Source organism: Scleropages formosus, chromosome 20 (assembly GCF_900964775.1).
Source record: "Scleropages formosus chromosome 20, fSclFor1.1, whole genome shotgun sequence".
Taxonomy (NCBI): Eukaryota; Metazoa; Chordata; class Actinopteri; order Osteoglossiformes; family Osteoglossidae; genus Scleropages; species Scleropages formosus.
The window spans coordinates 18,975,813-18,998,176 of NC_041825.1; the positions used below are offsets into that span (position 1 = coordinate 18,975,813).

Sequence of the window (22,364 nt, forward strand, 5' to 3'; positions counted from 1 at the left end):
TAAATCATAACATCCTCCTCATACTGCTGAGCCATCTGTGGCGTGCACCACACACACACACACACACACACACCCCTTTTTCAGTCAAAGTCCTCTGTGAATGAAAGTTTGATTCAGCGGCCCAGCTGATTCAGCTCTTTCAAATCATGACCATGACGATGAGCATGCGACCGCCAGGAGATAAAGCACCGAGACTGAATGAACCATTAACATTAAACTGGCTGCTCAAGCTCAGGCCATTGGGACCAATCATACTGAGGGGGGCAAAGAAGTAGAGCCTATAAAATCTGTACATAATACTATCCCACCCATCTGACTCAAACCTACTAATAAATCAGCTGAGTCACTGAAAAGGGTTCATTCAGATCTAAAGTAAAATTTGTACAAGTCAGATGAACTAAAAGGCAAACAAAATGACAAAAGATTAACTGGCCATATTTAACAAGAGTTCTAGCAGCAATCATGTAATCCAAATTTAAGAACTAATACAACTCTCCATATAAACCACACGTAAAGTATTGAGGGGAACCAAGTAGCTATAAAAGAGGAACAACCTCAAAGACAATTTAACTAGCCTTAATAAAAACAGAAGAATCGTAACAATGCGACAGAAATGAAGTCAAATAAGGGACTAAAAACTGCAGGTGTCTCATTTATGCTAATTACCTCAAGTTAGCCTACCTAAAGAGGAATTAACAATGTAGGTAAAACAGCATGGCAGCAGCCGTGTAAAATTTAAAACAATCTACCTCTATAATTCATTCGCTTACAATGTTAGTTCTGTATAATAAGCAAATTAGTTATTTGCCAATTTTTATACAGCTGAATTTTTACAGGATCAATCACTGTATCAATTCATGGTAAATACCGCAATCCAGGGTACTAAAGCAGGGGGGATTTGAACTGGGCTCCCTGACTGGAAAGTAAATCCTGCATCCACTACACCACCTGCCATCCCTTCTGTCATAACACTTTACAGAATTTAACTGAGTGCTTCACTAAAACATGCATACACAGACCTGCCACAACCAGAGTTGGAAACCAGTGTTCTTAAGGGGTGGTCGGGTCGGGGGTTGCACCAGACCTCCCCACCCGCCCAACTGCTAACCTGTAGGTCAACTGGACTCAAGAAGAGACTTCCAGTTATGCAAATGAGTTTATAGGTAAATATAATCTAAAGACCACACAATGGAATATCTCATTCAAGTTATTTGTAATGACAAGTTTGTTCTTGTCATACCTCTATTGAGTACAGCAGCTCAACAAAGTAAGGAAATTAGGGCTAGTGTTAATCAGAATTGCTGTGATTATTTGATTAATCTTTCTTTTTCATTTCCTCAACCAGTCACATCTAAAGCGCCTTGCATTTAATAATATTAAACAGTATTTTAGAAATCCCATTAATGAGCTCCACTCTCATAATCTTCATTCACAATTGCATAGTTGCTTACAGTTTTCCCACATCAGCCACATTCAAACATAAATAAATACGGAGATCGATAAATGAAAAGTAGGAGCTTTCATTGTCCTGGATGTTTGTGTATCCTGCAGCTGAATGACTACCTCATGGCTAAAACCTGGCCACCACCACTGTCCAGATCCTTCATTATGGACCCACTGTGTAAAACACTGCAGCTTCGGCAAGGAGGCTTCATCAGTTAGATGTTCACACAGGGACTCAGCTGGCCCTTGTGTCCAACAAAACAACATTAATATGCACACATTTAATGATGTATCCAATGGTAAACACTCAAGTTTTACACTGAATGGACAAGAGTATCCATGAAGCAACACCCAGCGCTACTGCCGCAGGAGAGTACTTAATTGTAATGCAGCTTTGTTAAAATAAATAAAATGGGCAGACATTAAGACACACATTCAGAGTTGTGGGTATTAGAAGTAATGTGAACAAATGCAACTTTTCCTCTCCTGCAATACTGAGAGAAACACTACAAAAGAATACAGATTCATTTGAAATGCATAAACATGCATTACACCTTGCGTGACTGCACAATGGACTATGCAGGCTGCAGATACTCATTGGCAGGTGGCTCACTGACTGACATTCAATTTAGGCTGAAAAAAGGGAAAAACAAACACCGGAGCATCCCCTTTATCCACAACCCTAGCATACTTTTACTGACTAAACTGATCTTGCCAAGTGAACAATTAAAACTATAAAGTCTGTCTTGTTTGTAATCTTAAAACCCTACGAATTCAGATAACCAGTTTTATCCTAATCAAAATCTCCATAAAGCCTCTGATGTTATTAGTTATGTTAATGAGCATCCAGGGACCAATACTGGAATTAGCCTCTGGCTGAAAGAACTTGCCTCATATCTCCAATTCGGCCTGCTTAGAACCTATGGGTTCAGGAAATGTTGGGGCGGGGGGGGAAGATATAATAAGAATTCCCTGTCACGACAACAGTTCCCTTTCCATTTCTGTATGACAAAGACACCGCCACAAGAGTGATTGCAGGCAGCCTTTCGCATGACCACCATAAGCTGTTTTTTCTGAGAACCTTACAGTCACCTACTGCACACTGGAAGCATCTCAGCTATACCTAATGACAGGGAAGATGGCACTGAAACAAAAGCACATTACTTACACTATAATCCTCCTGTTGAGGAACCAGTATTTGCGCCTGTGACGGTCAAAGCCGACGGGCTCCTGGCGAATGTAGGGCCGGGTCTTCTGGCTCTCCGTCACAGAGTCCATGACGCCAGGAACTTTGTGGGCTACGCAGACCTCGCACTGCCACTCATCCTCGGGTACCTCCTCCAACGGTGGCCGCACGCACTCCAGATGGTAGACAGCTGAGCATGTCTCGCAGCACAGGAGGTCGCCCAGCTTGTGGCACACACGGCAGTGATCATCGTACTGCACTACACCCTCAGACATGAGTTCCTCACGTGCAATATTGGTGGTGAGGAACTGGTCCACAAGGAACTGCAACACCTTGATCTTGGACTCCAGTGGCCCAAATGGGTAATCCTCACCCTCCAGGTAGGGCAGAACGTGGCGGTACTCTTGGTCACTTTCACAGTACACACGCACCACCTCAGGCCACGTCATACCATCAATGAAATAAAGCGTTGAGTTTACACTGTCTTTCAGATCGGCTGGACCAAAGGTGGTGTTGGAGGTATCCTCCTCACGCAGGATGGCCTTGAGCAGAGAGATGTGCGTCTCGGCCATCAGCGTACACTGCTCCTGGCCCACCAGTGCTGCACAGAAGTCTTCGAAGCGAAAGGGCGAGAGGCGCAGCACAGTGCCGAAGTTGCGGAGCACCTCGTAGATCGCAGCCACATTCAGAAGCTGCTCACTGGGGACCATGAGGTCCTCAGAACTTTTTGGCAGTTCAAGGGATGGGATCTCCTTCTCCTCAAAGATGGGCGAACGAGGACGGTGCACACGTGTTCTCCTCCGGCCTGGTCGCCAAAAAAAGGGGGAAATGAAAAATGCTTAATCTGCAGCTTCCTTACGGATCAATAAAATTCTCTGTCTATTGGAAGTGCTTCTCCATATTACCATCACAAAACCGCATAAAGCATAGTGAAAATTTTGGACTTCCAGAGTAACATTTTAAAAATTACAACCAAAATATAAACAAACAGGTACATTTTTAAAAAGTAAGTAATTTCTCACACAAATACCTACCTTGTGAAAAAGTAAGATTCAAAACAGTAAGTAAAATAAACCTGCCTTGTCCCCCTCAGTGCAGCTCAATGTTCTTGTCATTAAAGGCTTCAAGTCACAAACTGAGGCACACTATGTCCAATTACTGTTTGGTACCCTGCAGGGCCATGCTAAGATGGCACAACTACCTACCATCGAGGACTACCACTGAGATACAGCCATTTATCTCGCGTGCTTTCTAGCCGACTGATTCTTTAAATGCCCAACACCGAGTTAGAAAACCACCGAAAAAGCACAAGCACTGCTTAAGAACAGATGCTTAAGAAAATATAACATATAAAAAAGTGATTACATCTATTCATTCAACTGATGCTTTTCTCTAAAGCAACTTACACGGTTAAGGTAGTTATAACTGTTTACCCATTTACAGCTGGGTAATTTTACTACAATGATGTAGGGTAGGTACCTTGTTCATGGGTACTACAGCTGGAGGTGGGAATTGAGCCTGCGACCTTTGGGTCCAAGGATGGAACCCGTGACCACTACACTGCCAGCTGCCCCCCACATACTGCAAGATGTATAAAATACTGAAATAAAAGATTTACTGTAATTATGTGCATTTAAATTAAGCACAGAAAAAGTAATTAGTTGACAAGTGATTAAATGACCACAAGAAACAAAGCCACACGACCTGGTGTGAAAGTACTTAGTAGCCATGCGGAATAAATGGAAGCGCAGAAAAAAAAGATCCTATATTTATGAGGAGCTAAAAACCGTGGAAGATTTCTATCCCTTTTGTACACTTCCCATAATTTCCCTGGTAGGCGAAGAAGGCGCAGCACTAGTCAAAACCAAGAGAGCTGATGTTTCCATTTTCCACCCCTTATATGTCAATTAATTCTCAGGGTTTCTACAAAAATGGCCATTATGGATAACTACCAGATACACAAGTATATACTGAAGTACTGCTGAATATGGACTTTTACATGGGGGGGGGCAGCGCTTTTACATTTACTCGCTTAGCGGATGCTTTTCTCCAAAGCGACTTGCAACAAACACTATGTAGTGTTACTAGCCCACAAGCCTTATTCACCAAGGTGACTTAGACTGCTAGATACCCTACTTACAATGGGTCACTCCTCCCTACACCAGTGGAACACTCTCACTGTGACACTCACACACTATGGGGGAACCTGAACAGCATGTCTTTGGACTGTGGGAGGAAACCAGAGCACCTAGTGGAAACCACACAGACACGGGGAGAAGAGACTGAGCAGGGATCGAACCCACGTTCTCTCGCACCACCCAGGCGCCGTAGGACAGCAGCGCTACTCGCTGTGCCACCGTGCCGCCTCTTTTAGATTTTAATTCATGAACCAAACCAAAATCGATTTCAAAAGGCAAAAACTCACATTTAAATATTAGGAGATATTTGTATATAGAACACTGAGAAAGCCTTTCCCATCTTCTAATGGGAAAAATCAAAACTAAGTCTAAACAACAGTGCATGATGTAGTATCTCCAGTTTCAAGTGAACTAACAAAACAATTCTCATGTTTCTCTCTGTTTAGATGAATGATCTCTCAGACTGAATGAGGTCATTTAAAATATAGAGTAAGATTATGACACTCTGTTGCTAAATTACGTACTTCAAATGCAAAAAAATCTGTCCTTTTCAAGTTGAGAAAAATAATCAATTAAGGGCATCTAATACTGTCTTTTCACCTGCCTTCTCTATCAAAGCATCCGCAACCGCAAAACAATCTTGCAGAAATTAAAAACTAGCAAAATAAATGAAAATTTCTAACCATGTCATTACTGAACTGTTTGACCTAGTTTTCAGACCTATCAATAGAGTTAGAATAAAATTTTATTGCCTCTTTGCACACCTAGTTCGTACTCCTGTAACAAAACACCGTAAGGAGACACAGGTATATTAAATTCAATTTTTGCAAATCTACGACTTGTGTCTAACTGTGAGCGGAGCCCAAATCATGAGGGTGCAGTTAGGATGTCACATGGCCAGGCAGTTAAGAGACATGTAACCACTACATTCAGAATTACAGTGATTTTAGCATCATGTTGCAGTATTTATGCTACAGCAATTACATTAGTGTAATGTGTTTACATTGTTGCCATGATGATGTTACACCGGTGATGTTCTTGCTGTTACGCTGATGCTGGAGTGTTACTGTGATGTCACAAGATGCCATCAGATGCTAGAGGTGTGTTAAGATGTTACAGGGATGGTAGTCACGTTGGCGACGCTATGACCATCGTGTTGGGAGTGACAAGTTGTCACAGTAATGATAAGAAAGTGATGCTGATCAGTGGGAGAACACCCCCACCGGCCCGTGACGTGGACCCTCCCCCTCAACATGTGCAGCGCTAGCGCCTGTTTTCAAAACAAAGGGCCGCATGCTGTCCCGTCACAGCCAATGACACAACTCCTCGTCCTTTAAAGAAAGAGCGAGCAAACAAACAAAAACACGCAGAGTGGAGATGCTAATAAGTAGTAGTACCACGGGGAGCGAGTGGGACTTGCTTGCAGGGGGTACACTACTAGCACAGCAACCGCAGTGGGCAACGATCACGTCTCAAATCGAAACAATCACCTGTCCAAAACATTAAATTAAACATCACTTAACACGAAAGCCCGCCGCACTCTGTCTGTTCGCGGTACAGGGCAGGGCAAGACAGGAGGAGAGCGTTCACGAGCGGGGAGCGCGCGGGACAGACTGTGTGTGTACAGTACTGCAGTGTAACGTAAGCGAGGGGACGGCGCTCCTCACTGAATGGACTGGAGACAAAGATCGAGCGGAGCGCTGTGCAGCATCGCAGCGGTTCTGCCGATGACCGTCGTGATGATGTGGGCGATGCTCATGACATGATGCTGATGGCGGCGGGATGAGGACGGGTCGGAGGGATGCGGCGGCGCTGCAGCGTGGAGCGCGAGTCCGGTCCCCCACGCAGAGAGAAGAAGGCCTCCCGTCTGCCTGCCGTCTCCCCGCGGTCTCCATTTTGAACAATACAGCCGAGGCGCCTCCTCAGTCCTGTCTCCAAAACGGCCCCAACTCGGCCCCCGAGCCGCCCGCCGCCACCGCCGCCGCGCCCCCCGCACCCGGCCGGAGCACTCGCTCACCTGGAGTGCTGCCGTACGTGCTGTGGCTGCGAAAGCTGCTCTCCGTGCAGTAGCTGGCGTCGTCCTCGTCCGGCGCCTCCTCCTGGTAGTCGGACTCCTCGTCCAGGGCCTCGTCGTCGTTGTCGTCCGAAAACGGCTCCTCGGGAACGAGCTCCTCGTCCGAGCGCAGGCTCACCGCGTCCGCGTCCTCCTCCTCGTCGCTCTCGTGGTCGTCGTAGACCACCCTGCTGCTGGCGCGCCTCCCCCTGCCCCGGCCGCCGACTCTGCTGCAGCTGCCTCTTCCCCTGCCCGCCGTCGCGCTCGTCCCCGGTTTCCTCCTGCCCCGGGCCGAATGGTAATTGCCCCTGCCGGGGGTGATAAAATCGGCCTCGACCGTGCCCCTGCCCCTGGCTCGCAGCCCCCGCCGCGGTCTCAAGCCGCGCACCGGCCCGGGAGAAGCCTCCTGCACCAGCGCCTGTTTGGGCGGCCTGCCTCGTCTGCCCCTCATTATATACATACAAATGTATTATTTCCAATTTCGGTTCTCGCGCGCAACTGGCCCACGAAAACCCGGGGAAAACGGGTACCGCGGCAAAGACGAGCGTCCGCAGACGCGCCGGGAAGCGACACCACTCGGCCCCGGGCTCCGTTAGCGGGAGAAAGCTCAAAGCGAACGGCCGGCGTCCCGCTCCGGGTCGCCTCTGGTCGCCATTTTTCTTCCTCTCTCGCTCTCGCTCTCTCTCACTCTCTCTCTCTCTCTCTCGCTCGCTCGCTCGCCCACTCACTCACTCACTCACTCAACCACCCGCCGAAAACAGACGGCAGGCCCCGTTCTCGCTGTTCACGTGACCCAGCCACTCCGTGTCCTCCAGGGCGACATGGACTCGCGTTCACGCTGGACGGGGACGACTGTTTGTTTACACCCGCGCCTTCCTTTCTCGCTGTGTCGACCGATGTCTTTTTAAACGTGGAATTGCGATTAGAAATAGCGCCTCTCTGCGTCTTGCAGATGTGCATTGTTGTAAAACATGAAAACACAACGTCGCTCTAAATGTGTGATTCTTTGGTCGTCCCACGTCAATTAGTGATGACAAAGAAGATTGACTGAAACGCCGCGTGCCCCGTTTATTAATATCTATATGGCAATAATAAACACGCAGGAAGTCCTTATTCGTTGCTTTAAAACACTCGCCGCAGCTACTACCGCTTCGAAATGATTCAGTGTAGTAATGATGACGCAGTCAGATGTGCTGTTTGCAACGGATGGCTGTTTTCCCGCGATGCGAAAGTACAGCTCGAATTTGGTTTTCTCACTTTTGCTGAAATATATGTAGCCGTATTCAGTTTTGTCCTATATCTGAGATATGATTATAGCGGAAAATACCTGTGTTGTCAGAATGATGAACTGTGACAGTGTAAGGTGCATTAGGCACTCGGCGTTGTGGCAGGTACAGGTGAGACACTTATGAAATCATCATGTCCTCTCAGTGGACAAAAACCAGTAAATTGGACTCAGAAGACTGAATAAAAGTAAAGTTTTTCACTTTTCCGACTGCGTCCCATTGCATTTCGTTTCCAGATCGTGTGTGTGTGTGTGTGTGTGTGTGTGTGTGTGTGTGTGTGTGTGTTTTCCCACTGTCAGCGAGGACAAGGGTGTATTGCAGCCCCTCTGAAAGGCATCCGCTCCGCACAACTTGTCAGCGCTCTTTAACCTCCTCTTTTCAGGAAGAGGCAGTAATCATGTGCAAAATTTTGTAAATCATGTTTCGCTGTTATCATTTTGAATTTATAGCCTTTCTGGATATGATCAGCCCTCACAGGAAATTAAAGCCGCAAGTAACTAGACTGAGAACGAGTTTCTCTTCTGACAGATCATGATGCTGCGAAAGCAAATCAAGGTACCCGCTTATACCGCTTAAACCGTGTTCATGAACTCCAGTCAAGTCATTCACAGTAATTAGTAAATCACTCGCTCGGTGTCACTGAATCAATACAGTCAATGAATGTCATGTTTGATCTAGTAAAAACATCAAATATCAAACTCTGCGAGTGAGAAATTAAGGAAATCTGAAAACAAGTTAAATTTTGGGTCACACGTTGAAAAACAAGATAAGAATTGCTAAATGAGGAATAGTTATTTGAAACTGAAAGCAACTTGGGGCTCACAACGAACGGATTCCTCCTGGAACAATGAAAGCCCGTAGCGCAGGTCGCGCACCGGGCCAAACGGTGTCGGAACATTGTAACTGTGTTTTTCTTCCTTACACACTTTCTCACCGAACAATACACTACATACCGTATTTATCATTATTACGTTTAAATAATAGATCACGTGTCGCATCACCGATATGAGATATAGATGTCAGAAGAAAGCTCGCTCAGTAGTCGTGGCCGAGTGGTTAAGGCGATGGACTAGAAATCCATTGGGGTCTCCCCGCGCAGGTTCGAATCCTGCCGACTACGGTTCATTTTTTTTTTCTTCATTACAACTTACTGGTGGACATATGCAAATAACTTTATACATAGTCAATTTTATAATAATTCAGTGGTAAAAAAATATTTGGTCAAAGATCGGGAAGTAATATGTCTCAAAGCGTGCAAATATTTGAAAAGATTTCTGGATTGTATTCACTGCACCATTGCCAGTAGCCTTAATAATAATAATAATAATAATTATAAGAATAATTCCGTCACTACGGATTAATTATCAATTAAAAATTCCGTGCATCATACTGTAGCGCGGAGCACATGGCACTGCGTGGTTTTGCGGGAAACAGCGGCTCCACATGGTCGCACAGTGTCACTGCAGCGGGAAAACAGCGTCACAGAGGTGGCATCTCCCGCTCAGTCTTTTCCCTGGGGAGTCGGACCTTGTCAGTCCGGGCCGAGAGCGGCAACACTGCGAATCATCAGTGTCGCGCGTTCATCTTGCGGGTTAACTAACTTGGAGAGAAAGTCTTGCAGGCCCCTACTCATATTGCACTTATCATCATCATTATCATCTTATGAACACATGGGGATGCAGCAGCATCACAACACATGCTTTTCTCAACACTGTTCTCCTGTAGGCCTAAACACTGCGGTCCCCAACTCATACTGCACTTGTCATCATCATTATCACCATCACCATCACCATCATCATCAACTCCTTCCACCCCTCCTGGGGCATAGGCTGCCAACAAGGGCTCTCCAAGCATCTCTGTCCTGTGCTTTCTTCTCTATCTGGCTCCAGATGTATCCCAGCATCCTGGTGTCAGTTTCAAGATCCCTACGCCAGGTGTTGCGCGGTCGTCCCCTTTTTTTCTTTCCCTGGGGGTTCCAGGTCAGTGCCTGTCTTGCGAAGCTGGTTTTCGGTCTGAGCAGTGGGCCAATCCACCTCCATCTTCTTTTCGGTATTTCCTCCTGAATTCCAGTTTGGTTTGTTCTTTCCCAAAGTTCAGTGTTACTAATGGTTTCCTGCCAGCAGATCTGGAGTATTCTTCTAACACAGGTATTTGTAAAGGTTTGCACTTTTTCATGGTGGCCGCTGTTGTTCTCCAGGTTTCTGCTCCATACAAAGCAACAGGCTTGACATTTGAGTTGAAAATCCTGACCTTCATGCAGAGTGCTAATTGTTTTGATTTCCAGATGTTCTTCAGCTGCAGGAAAGCTGTTCTTGTTTTGCAAATTCTGCATTTGATGTCTGTATCTGTCCTGCCCTCCTTTGTTGATGACACTGCCAAAGGTAGGTGAAGGAGTCTCTTCCAGAACTGTCCTTTCTAACTTGATTTTATCCATAATTGTGTTGTTGGTCTCCAGAACCTTTGTCTTGACCTTCTTGATTTGTAGACCTACTTGGGTTGTAGCGGCTGTCTCATCTGATTTTTCCTGCATTTGTTGCCAGGTGTGAGAAAGCAGCGCCAAGTCATCAGAAAAATCTAGGTCCTCGAGCTGTGTGAAGGGTGTCCACTGTATTCCTCTCCTGGTCTGGTCTGTGGATGTTTTCATTATCCAGTCAGTTACCAGTAGGAAAAGGAAAGGCAAGAGCAGGCAATCCTGAGGAACTCCGGTTCTGACTGTAAAGGCATCTATGAGTTGCCCTCCATAGATCAGTCTGCTGGTCATCTTTTCGTATGACCTGCTGATGATCTTTACAAGCGAGGGGGGTGTGGTGGCGCAGTGGGTTGGGCCACGGTCCTGTTCTCCGGTGGGTCTGGGGTTCAAGTCCCGCTTGGGGTGCCTTGTGACGGACTGGTGTCCCGTCCTGGGTGTGTTCCCTCCCCCTCTGGCCTTACGCCCCTGTGTTCCCGGGTAGGCTCCGGTTCCCCGTGACCCCGTATGGGACAAGCGGTTCTGAAAATGTGTGTGTGTGTGTGTGTGTGTGTGTGTGTGTGTGTGTGTGTGTGTGTGTGTGTGTGTGTGTGTGTGTGTGTGTGTGTGTGTGTGTGTGTGTGTGTGTGTGTGTGTGTGTGATCTTTACAAGCTTGTCTGGCACCCCATAGTGTCCAAGTAGCTTCCACAGGGTCCTCCTGTCCATACTATCAAACCCCTTTTCATCGTCAACGAAGCTGATGTAGAGAAAAGAGTTCCGCTCAACTATGATGCGCAATGTTGCGATTTGGTCCATGCAAGACCTGCCCTTATGGAATCCAGCTTGTCGATCTCTTAGTTGGGCGTCCACTTCGTCTTTCAGTCTATTCAGGATGATTCTGTTAAACACTTTCCCAGGTATGGACAGAATCCTCGGTATTCCTCGGTAACTGTCGCAGTTGCTGAGGTCTCCTTTCTTTGGAATCTTCACCAGATATCTTCTTTCTAGTTCGCTGGTAGTTCTTCATCTGTCCAGATCTTCTCAAGCAGCAGGTAGAACATCTCTATCGTAGTGTCTATATCTGCCTTCAGAACTTCTGCTGGGATGTTGTTAGATCCTGTAGCCTTGCCATTCTTCTGCTGTCTGATAGCCCTTCGTATTTTCTCGTGTGTTGGTGGTTTGCAGTCAGTGGGCAGGTCCTGTTCTGCTGCTTGTATGTCTGGTGGATTTGATGGTGCTGGCTTGTTCAAAAGTTCTTCAATGCTCTGCCCACCTTTGACGCTGTTTCTTCTCTCCCATGATTAATCTTCCTTCTTTGTCCTTCACTGGTTTTTCTGACCCTCTGAGCTTTCCTGCTAGTTTCTTGGTGGAGTCGTTCAAGTCTTTCATATTTCCATTCTTGACAATTTTGTTCACTTCTGTGTACACCTTTTGCACTTTTGCTTTTCCTGCTCTGGTTCTACTGTTGTTGACTGCAGCCTTCTTTTGCTTCCTGTCTTGAATCTTGTGGAGGGTTTCAGCTGTTATCCACTCCTTGTGTTGGTGTTTCTTTGGTCCCAAAACTTCCTGGCATGTTGATGTCACCGCCTCTTTAATTCCCCCCCCATCTACTGTCTATGGTCTCTTCTTTCTCTTTTTCTTATAGTCCTTGCAGTACTTGGAACTTGGTAGTCAGAGCTATTTTAAACTCCTCTAGCTTCTGTGCAACCCTGAGGAAGCCTGTGTTAAATCTGCATTGTTGTGCTGCAGCCCCTATCCATTCCTTCTTCAGCTTCACCTTCACTTTGGCCTCCAACAGGTTATGGCCAGATGTTGTATCTGCTCCTCTCCTCACTCTAACATCCTGTAGAAACCTTCTGAACTGCTTGACGATACAGATATGATCATTCTGGTTCACTATTGAATGGTCTGGCGACACCCATGTTGCTTTGTGGATTGTCTTGTGAGGAAACACGCTGCCACCGATTACCAGTTTGTTCAAAGCACAAAGGTCCGCCAGTCTCTCTCCGTTGTCGTTCATATTGCCAAGTCCATGCTTTCCCACCACTTCCTCATATCTGGTATTATCTTCTCCAACTTTTGCGTTGAAGTCTCCCATCAGAATGTTTATGCCTCTCTTACGGGATTTCTCTAAGATAGACCGTAGTAACCTGTAGAAGTTATCTTTGCTCTCATCTTCATTGTCATTTGCAGGTGCATAGCATTGGATGATGTTTAGTTTGATTTTCTGTTTCTTGGTTTGAAAAGTTGCAGTTATAATCCGTGGACCATGGGCCTGCCACCCAGTCAGCGCTCTGTGTGCTGACTTTGAGAATATCAGGGCGACTCCTTGTGTGTGGGGGACCTTGTCCTCTTTGTGATCAGAGTACAGCAGCATCTCCTGTTGCCAGTCATCTTTGGCCTGACTGTGTCCATCCGGTCTTCCTCTGATGTTTTTCCTGTTTCGTACGCAGTTCTAACATTCCAAGTACTGATCTTGAGTGTTTTGGATGAAAGAAGGGGTGTCGGCCTAGTGGCTTCCAGAGTTATCTGGCTTTCGCTATCAGGTGTCTGTCTTCTTGTGGAAGATCGGTCCTGTCACCCTGGGGGTAGCTAGCCCCATGCCCGACCCACCTCCTTTCTCAGCCGGGCTTAGGACTGTCCATGGCAGAGTTCCACTGCACTCGCTGCTCTTCATATTCTAGAAATTCTTGCATCTAATTTTAACTTAGTTTTTAATCTAGAATTTATATAATAAAAAATTAATTCAATTTATAACTTTAATTTTCAAAAGTCCTACAAACAACAGTAACACACTATCATTACTCTTAAAGAATAGCTTATTAGTGAAGAACAATATGCACAAGGTACTGGTCATAAAAGTGTCAACAGTAACCCGCTGAGCTCTTCTTTGAGATGAAAATGAATAAACCCTAAGGTCTGACAGTAAAGGCCATGGTGCGCTATTTCACAGAGTGGACATTTTTGCCCACAATCAAACATTTTTATTTAGGGTAATATATTTTAAGATAGCTTTCTGTACACAAATGGTATGTCCCCTGCCACAGGCTGTTACAACCACTTCATACCTTTGCACATACAAATAATTACAAAATGTTCTTAAAAAAATAAATTGCAAAAAAATGCATCTTGAATTTAGAAAGCTAAAAGCACAAATTGCACACATTGCGGTGAGAGAAAAACACTCCCTAACAGCAGTACTGAGGTACATGTTTTCTCAACACTTGAGTCCTCATGGAGTCTTTAGAAATATGTTCATGAGAGGCAATATTCTGCATTAATGCACAGGTGACCTACTGCAGTGCTTCAGAGGTCCAGAACAAAACACAGAAAACATGACTAAATAGGACACTTCTGTGCACCAACAGACAAGTTCAGTTTAACAACCAAAGAACTGAACTACGGTGAAGAACAATGGCAGTTTATTGTAAAAATGCTGTACAGCTTTCTCTAAAACAGCTCTATGACTTCGATGGAGTACAAATCTGCATCCTCAGTCTGCTTAAGTTTGTGGAGGTCTTGAAGACTGCCCTGGATTTTTCCAAGTTCACAAATTAATCTCACCTGTAATAAAAGAATTAAAAAAAGCAAAATAAAAACATATCCCCTTATACTCAAACATTTCTTAAGCTTTATGCCCTATTGGTATTTTACGCAGTGACTCAAAAGGACAATCTGGAATAGCATCGTTATTTACACGGGACAGTTTAAAATGTTAGCCTGTTGGGCTCAGACTCTATATAACAATTCACGTTATTCTATTTGTCATTTCTCAACAGCAGGTCAGGGGTTTAAAACAAAAATAGAAAAATTACCTGGGATCTCACAAACTTGTGGAGTTGAAAGAGCAGGTCCCGTGCTTCAGGGAGCATGACTAACACAGTGAAATGAGCATCCAGTGTAGAGCAAACCCAGTCCATGATCTAGAAGGGTAAATCTTTATTTATTCATTTATTTTTATAATAATAAATAATAATAATAAAAAAAAAACCCCAAACACAATTCAAGTTAACCAAGTTAAAAATCTTGTTTTTGTTACAGCTTGGAGACCAAAACCCTGCAGGTCAGCTGCTGCCACCAAGGCTTACAACACATGAACTGCTAACATTTGTATTAGCTATTGTTTCAGTGTATTTTGATGCCTTGGACAGAAACACCTGCTCTGCTCAAAAGTGCAGGTAGATGCATGTACAAACCTGTGTTACAGTTGGGGACCGTAAACCAGGCGCCTGTGCACTGATGTCTTGGTAATACTTCAAATAGAGGAACTGCAGGTACTGAAGAAAGAGCTGTAGGACAAGGGGAGAAGGTGGCGACTGTGTGAACACACAGCAGAGCGGCACGTCTCGCCCTCCGTGCTCCACTCCACAGCCAGAAGAGGCAGGTGTGGACCATGTGTGACGCAGCAAAATACAGACACTCACCACGACCTGCTGGGCTGTGAGGTCTTTTAGATGGGGGAGCAGGAAGCTGTCTGTGTGTGCCGTCTGCAGTATCTCATTGCTGGAGCCCTGAGCTGAGGAAGTCAGACACGTCTGGACCATCAGCAATGTAGATCACACCAGAGCTCCACAACGCTCACATTTCATTTTACTCAGGGAACAACTTAATTATTCCGGTTTCCACACCCAGTTTTTAGGGAAATGTGGGACTCCAGAGCCAAAAACTGTGAAACTCGGCAAGGAAATTCCGAGAGTTTAGCGAATCAAGAGTTTTACCAAAAACAGGAGCACAATGCAAGCAATGTGGAGCCCAGCATGCGCAGGAATCTCAAAGGCTGTGCTGTGAAGGCTGTGCAAAGACTGACATGCTAAGTGAAGGATACAGTAGAGCAGCCTTTTTTACGCCTACTGGGCAGGGCATGTCCAGCACCAGCCAATCAGCTTTGCCTTTTGCCCTGGTGGTAGGGGCGTTCACATCGCAGCTGTCCTCCTCCAGGAGCACAGGACTGAAGCCATTCTCCAGGGCCCCGTCCCTTTTGCATACCGCGACCATACCCTCCATGAAAGACACGCTGTCCGGCTCCAGGTTCTCTGTCTGCAGGTCGCTCTCCTCAGCGCTGAGGAAACAGGAAGAGGGCCAGAGCACCTATAAATAAATCTGAAAGTGGCGTGAGTGGCCATTATGATGACGCCTTTCACTGACATGACAAAATGCCATGTGGCGGAAGGCTCACTCGAGGAAGGCCTTGAGGCAAGCGCAGGTCACAGCCTCTGGAATGTCTGGGAAGTGCTGCAGGCAGAGCTGGGCAAGGGAGTAGTCCTTCTTCTCCAGAGCAAGCATCAGGAGGTTGGGGCACAAACTGTAATGAGATCAACAAGTTCAAGGAGGTCAGAGGTCACACGTGTTAAAAACAACATGACAGCAAGGACCGTCAACATTATTTTCTTTCATCAAATCCAGTGTGTGTTAATATAATGGGCTTTGCCTGAGATTTCTGCCATAGAGAACAAAATAGTAAACGGTAGTGCTATACTAGAAACAATAAACAATCAAAAACCCAGAGGGCATAAACTGAAGGAAAATAAAACATAAGAAATGTACAAATATAGTCTAGTTTCTCAGTTTGGACAGTTGGGACTGAAGCCTGTTAGTAACTTAAATTGTTTGCAACTCCACCAATTATTCTCGAGTTAGGTTCTGTGAAAATGTGAGACACACCTGCAGTAAATTTAAAAAAACAAACACTCCCAATGTATTCTCTGTAAGGTGCAATTCAATCCATACTGTTGCCGATTGATCTCACAAGCCTGGCCACAGTTTGTCAGCTTCCTGCTGCCTTTAGCTTTCATTATCTGAAAAATCATTAAAAGCTTAACAGACGGCCCCTCATTTATTTACAGGCTACGGTCTGTAAAAATACAATCAAATAAAAAATAAAACAGTTTTGTAAGCCATGCCTCCAGACCACAGCAACTACAGTGTGGAAAGTAATTTGTACTAGGGTTCAGTACTAGACCCAGTCCTAAGAATACAGTGGCATGTGAGATGTCACATGTCAGGACACAACCAGATAATGAAGGAACAGAAAGCCATTCAGCAAGAGGAGCCGCTCCAGGCCCAGACAGATCCTTGCAAGGTAACACCCAACTTCTTTGTCTGCCTGAACTGTGGAATTTAGAAGTTGAAATGACATGCATTACCAACGCAGCCATACCTGTGACACACACAGCGGGTGTGCACCAGTTGCGCCAGTGTGTGATGGGGGTAGAAAGCGGAGTCCGACTGGCACCGTGACACCAGTTGAGAAGCCAAACGGCCCACGACAAGCTGAAGCTCCGGGTCTGCAGTGCCTGAGAGAATCATCTCCACGTCCCGGGTGACGCTGTCTTCTGACGCCGACTGAACATGCAGCGGTGGAGGGAACACACAGGCAATGAGAAGGAGCTTGACTTCAGAGGTGGAAATATTCCAGCAGGGAAATCGGTTTCACTCCGGTTGTCTAAACCAAACGAGTTACACACCTTAATTTTCTCCAGCACTTGGTCGACTGTGAGGAGAGAGGTCATTTGGCTCTTCCGACTTTTCTGTAGAAGTATAATGACAGAAACAATTTTAGTTGTATGCATTTAATGTCAGAAGGCAGTTTAAAGCCCCCAGCTTCAGCAGACAACCCATCACCAGACATTTGAGCAGTATGTTTGCTAAAGGGACCCCCACCAAGAAAGAAATATATACCGTATAATCAACAGCAGCAGCAAAGATGGCACCGCAGTAAAACTGACAACTGTGAATTTCCTCAACATCGGGGCTAGAGGGACATTGTTGCCCCTGTGTCTTACACTCTGCCGTGTCTCCACCCCTCTGGCACCCTTCTGGTGCTGGATTGTATCTTCATGCAGTAGAGTGTTCCAGGACACGACAGTAGTGACTGGCTTTGAACCTGTGCAGATGGAAGCATTCGCAAAGTAAGAAGGGGCCCAGAGTGCTGCCAGACAGCAGGCAGGTGCAGAGATGGCCAAGCTGCTCACCATCTGACCGGTCCTGCTGGAGCCTGCCCAAGGCCGTGGCCAGGGAGGACCTCTCGCACTCATAGGGGATGACTGTGAGGGCCTTCCCGTGGGGGACATACAGCCTCCCCGAGTAACTCCACAGCTGCGGGGGGGGGATGCAGAAAAACAACAAGGAAGCACATTCAACGGCAGTCAGGGAAACGACTAAGGGAGGAACATCCGTGCAGCAGAACACAGAGCATCAGCAGGATGTCTTCCTGACCTGTCCATATATTCGTCCTGTAAGCTCCTTAGCGGCCTGCAGTGTCTGAAAATTCGTATTCCAGATGCACAGGAATTCTGACAAAGAAAAAAAAAACAGCTATAATTCAAGATGTGTATTTATTTAACAGACGTTTTTCTCCAAAGCGACTTCCAATGAACTCCATATAGTGTTATCAGCCCACACCTTATTCACCAAGGTAATTTACACTGCTAGATACACTACTTACAATGGGTCACTCATCCATACATCAGTGGAACACACTCTCTCTGTCACTCACACTACAGGTGAACCTGAACAGCATGTCTTTGGACTGTGGGAGGAAACCGGAGCACCCGGATGCGATGCAGGTAACATGCAAACTCCACACAGACCAAGTGGGGATTGAAACCATGTCCTCTTGCACCACCCAGGCACCGTGAGACAGTAGCGCTACTCACTGTGCCACTGTGCCGTCCAACAAATTTGCTTTCAGTTTCAGAGTGACAAAGACAATAAATGTCTCTGAAAAGCAGCACCAGAACATCTTGGAAAAACACCGAATTATTGCTCAAATAATACATGGGGGCTGTGAATTCAGATGTGCCTTTGACTTCTGGCTGTGGAGTTCGCGTGGGTTTCTTCTTGCGGTCCAAGGACTTGTGTTTTAGGTTAAGTAGTGTGCGTATGTGTGAGTGCTCTGTGATGGACTGCTGTCCCCTCAGGGTGTACCCTGCATCATGCCCTATGCTTTCGTGATAGCCTCTGGACCACAGTGACTCAGCATAGCACAAGCATTATTCTTAACGGATGGACGCAATCAATAGAATTTGTCTATCAATTTTAATAATACGTGGCTAATACACTTCTGCAGTTTTTGCAAAAAAATATGTTTCTGTTCAGGATGTTTTTCACTGCCTTTACTGCATAGCTGTCAGCTTGTGGGGGAAAAAAAAAAGGTATGTCACATCAAGTAGCTATCTCTTAAAATCAAGGTGGACTCCTGACTGTGGAGTTCTGAGCTGCCTGAGAATTGCTACTGCAACCCATTTGCCTACTCACCTTTTCCAGCACTGGCAGAGGGGTGCGGAACCCCCACCATCGCAAGGTTGCCTTCATCCAGGGAGACCACTGATGCTGAAGAGAGGTGCCCATCCTCCACGGGCAGCCGGAGCAGCAGGGTTCTGGGAAGCAGCTGGACCCCATCCTGAATTGTCCCCCGCATTGATAACACACTTTGGTAGAGACAGCCACTCGAGTCTGTGGGATGTCCAAAATCAGAAGGAATGAATAAGCAAACGTAACCTCACTGACCGGACACGTGACAGAATTAGTGACAACCGATGAGGGTTAGCAATGTTTCAGTGATATCCTGCTTTTAAAAGAGGGAACACTTACACAAGCACAAGAGCTTTATGCTTTGATTGCGGACGGTGGCACACAGACTCAGTGGACGTGCACGGGACTCCCCCGTCTCCAGCTTGTACTTGTGTAAGGAGTTTGGGTTGAACCGTTGCAAATACAAGTAGCAGTCCTCCTTCTGTTAGAGAGACAGACGAAATGCACGAGACAAGCCAGAGAGCACTTTAACTGTACACCGGGAGTCATTGCAAACAACAGGTGATGGTGACAGACCAGCACATCTGCAATGACACTATTTCCTAATTTTCCCCACTCATCATTACAGCTGTTTGTGCAGTCGCCAGTGATGCAAAGGCACTCGACTCCAGAACGCACACTTGGGTTTTCTACGTCTAATAACTTTCTACCAATGGGGACAGAATTCACTGTTCAATCGTTCACTCACTCACTAGCTAGTCAGAAAGTGAAAGCAAAGGCTAAATAACAATATGGGCTGAGCAGAGTAAGCAGAAACATATTTAAACTGAGTTATTCTTGCTCAGAACAGTGAAACTGCAATCACTGCCAGTAACAAACAAACTAGTTATATTTTCAGCTGCCTCAAATTTATGATTTTGAAATTGAGGATTAAAGACTAAGATATATTACTTGGTATTTTGTTCAAACATCAACACCATTTCTATCCAGTTATAACTGAGTAGACGATACGGACCGGAGTGTAAGAAATCAGAAGAGATGTGCTGCTGCAAACCAAAAAAATGGCCCAAACGTACTATAAGCAGGGCAGCATATTTTCATCAATGTCAGAACTGCACAGACAGGTGCAATTAGAGTAACAATGAGGGTTGACTTACCTGTTCTGTGGTAAAAATGGTAACCAGCTGCTTTCCCTCTACAAGGCTGCAGCTCCACCTAGATGACAGGGGAGAAAAGAAAAACAAAAATCAATGCGGTGGTTGTCCACAAGAGGTGGTGTCTAAAGGGAACAGAAGCAGAGCCGACAGTAAAAAGTGCCCCATGTGCAAGGTGGTGCGCTGGGGGACAGGACAGGACCGCGCATGAGTAAAAACATTGAGCACAGCGGCAGACGGACCTGATGACCTCTTCCTCTGAGAGGACCTCCTCTATAGGCTGCTGCGGGGCCTCCAGCAGCGCGTCGAGCATCCGCACCGCCCCACGCGCAAACAGCACCACCGGCTCGCTGTCCGCAGCGGCGTGGATCCTCGCCACATCGGCACACACCTCCACAGGGAAGAACAAGGACGAAGAGACAGCAGAGAAGCTCAATGCCTCACACCCCTCACCTCCGTACGATGGAAAGCAGATTCAGAAACTGTATCGACTGGCGCGTTGTGATCTTCAGCTCGTTTTCTTTGACATAACAAATAATTGGATTTGCTGAATGAGTTTACATTTCTTGCACTCTAACATCCGAGCCTGGAGCTCCCATAGCAATAACAGAAGTCATTCATAATTTGTTCAGAGTTGCACTTACAGTTGCTTTGAAGGTTTTTTCGAAAGTGGTATCGTCATCTTTCCAAATTCTTATGACCTGAATGGAAAAAAAACATTTGTTTTTCACAAAGAGAGTTGAGCACAATGACGTTACAGTGAGAACTAGAGAGAGAAACGAAGAAAAGAGTAAGAGAGCGGCATATATTATAATTATAAGTGTAGTAAAACAGAAGCGCAGCACTGAGAGCGGCAGCGAAACGTGTAAAACACGCACGACCGGTGCTACTGAAACCGGCACCACTATTTTGTCACAACAGCTTAGACGTGGAGACTACTACTTTTCTGGGGTTTACTGCGAAGCACCCGTACTGCCGTAGCCAGACCCCACGGACACGGTTACGGTTACCCTGCTGTCCGTGACGGCCACGTACTCCCCGCTCCGGCTGCTCCACACCGCGGGACACGTCAGGCTCTGACCCTGTCTCACGTGCCAGCTGCCCAGCGGCTTCTGATCCGACACCTGGACAAACACAATGGGACAGCAGGGTGGTGGTGGTGCTGGTGGTGTTGCTGGGGGGCCACACACACGCCGCCCGGCCTGGGTGGGACTTCGCCGGGTGTGTGTTGCTCACGGAGCTCCCGTTACCTTGTACACGGTGACGGACCTGCCGCAGTCGGTAACGACCACGCGGTCCTCCTCCCGCTCCGCTTCCACACCCAGCAACGCGGCCTCAGCCCTCGCGGACCCCGACACCACTCCGCACAACGTGAAGCCCTCGAACAGCGCGGCCATGGCGAACGCACGAGCGGCAGAGCCCTGCTATCGCGAGACTTGTGCGTCGAGACCATAGAGTCGTGAACAGGGTGGATGTGCTCGCGGAGGGGCCCTCCTGAGACACCGCCCCACAGCGGCTCGACGGACTCGCTGCAGCCTCGAAAAAGACTAAAAACGTTCGGGGTATGAGTTTTTTTTCCCCCGCTAAAAATGATCAAAAGCAGTGCTTAATTCTTTATTTGAGCTTATCACCTTCGTCAGCTAGCGTCTGTGGAATATTTATGATGTTTGGTATGTTATATAAATTAAATACTAGTGCCGGTTATAGCACTATCAGTTTATATACTGTATAGTTTACTTACAACTTTATATACCATTTATGCTACAACTTTGCAACAGAGTATAATATAGACTTCACCCACCTAGAACAACGCCCATTACAAAATTCAGAGAAAATATTGCTCTCAATTTAATTGCACTGTAACTTGTCACGTGGGCCTTTTGCCATCCGTTACCTTGTTTACTTTCACAACGTTTATTCAGGGGGCGTTATCTTCCAAGCGCCCTGCACCCCGTGGACCGTCCCGAGCCCACGCTCCCAGCGCACGTAATTCAATTCCGTTACGTCGACTTTCCCCGGAGTTTCACGAGACACCTCGACTTCGGCGTAAGAAGCCGAAGTTTCTTCGCGTTCGTCGGTTTGGATTTCGCGCGCTTCCCGACAGCTGAGCGGCGCGAGACGTGCTTCGCTACTTCACGTCAGCGATCACGTCCGGGCGTCACGATCCCTGAAGGGAAGAAAGCGATTAAAAGACGTAGCCGGAAAGATAGAAAATGAACAAGATGACTCGCAAAAAAGACACAAAAACCATACCTTTAAGAGTAAAATTGTATGGGGGAAACTTATCAACAATGATAGTATTGAATCTTCATTTGTGATTACATTTACCTTCATCGATGGGACTCACATGATGATGAACTGACTGTTATATACTAATATACATACATAAAATTTAGAGAGTAAT

The 22,364-nt window shown here is 46.3% G+C and overlaps 2 protein-coding genes and 1 non-coding gene across 13 annotated transcripts in view; 1 reads left to right on the forward strand and 2 right to left on the reverse strand.

Moving 5' to 3' along the window:
- Positions 1-7,493, reverse strand: part of bptf (bromodomain PHD finger transcription factor) — a 44,236-nt gene extending 36,743 nt beyond the window's left edge. For all 11 annotated transcript variants that reach the window (XM_029246603.1, XM_029246606.1, XM_029246605.1 and 8 more), the window contains exons 1-2: positions 6,785-7,493; positions 2,612-3,434 (exon numbers count right to left, since the gene is read on the reverse strand). In XM_029246603.1, the coding sequence (XP_029102436.1) occupies positions 2,612-3,434; positions 6,785-7,280 (1,319 nt within the window). In that variant the 5' untranslated portion in view covers positions 7,281-7,493. The remainder of the gene's footprint in view (positions 1-2,611; positions 3,435-6,784) is intronic.
- Positions 7,494-9,144: 1,651 nt separating this feature from the next.
- On the forward strand, positions 9,145-9,226 carry trnas-aga (transfer RNA serine (anticodon AGA)). The gene has a single exon. It is a non-coding gene; the product is annotated as a tRNA-Ser (tRNA).
- Positions 9,227-13,496: 4,270 nt separating this feature from the next.
- On the reverse strand, positions 13,497-21,392 carry nol11 (nucleolar protein 11). Its single transcript, XM_018761473.2, has 18 exons — positions 21,211-21,392; positions 20,971-21,084; positions 20,605-20,661; positions 20,203-20,351; positions 19,964-20,021; positions 19,146-19,287; positions 18,810-19,007; positions 17,769-17,845; positions 17,525-17,648; positions 17,336-17,436; positions 17,018-17,080; positions 16,711-16,895; positions 15,730-15,855; positions 15,379-15,612; positions 14,978-15,056; positions 14,750-14,842; positions 14,369-14,476; positions 13,497-14,117 (listed from the first exon to the last, which is right to left on the reverse strand). The coding sequence occupies exons 1-18, from the start codon at positions 21,355-21,357 to the stop codon at positions 14,004-14,006; spliced, it is 2,169 nt and encodes a 722-aa protein (XP_018616989.2). The 5' UTR covers positions 21,358-21,392; the 3' UTR covers positions 13,497-14,003.
- Between the last annotated feature and the right edge of the window lie 972 nt (positions 21,393-22,364).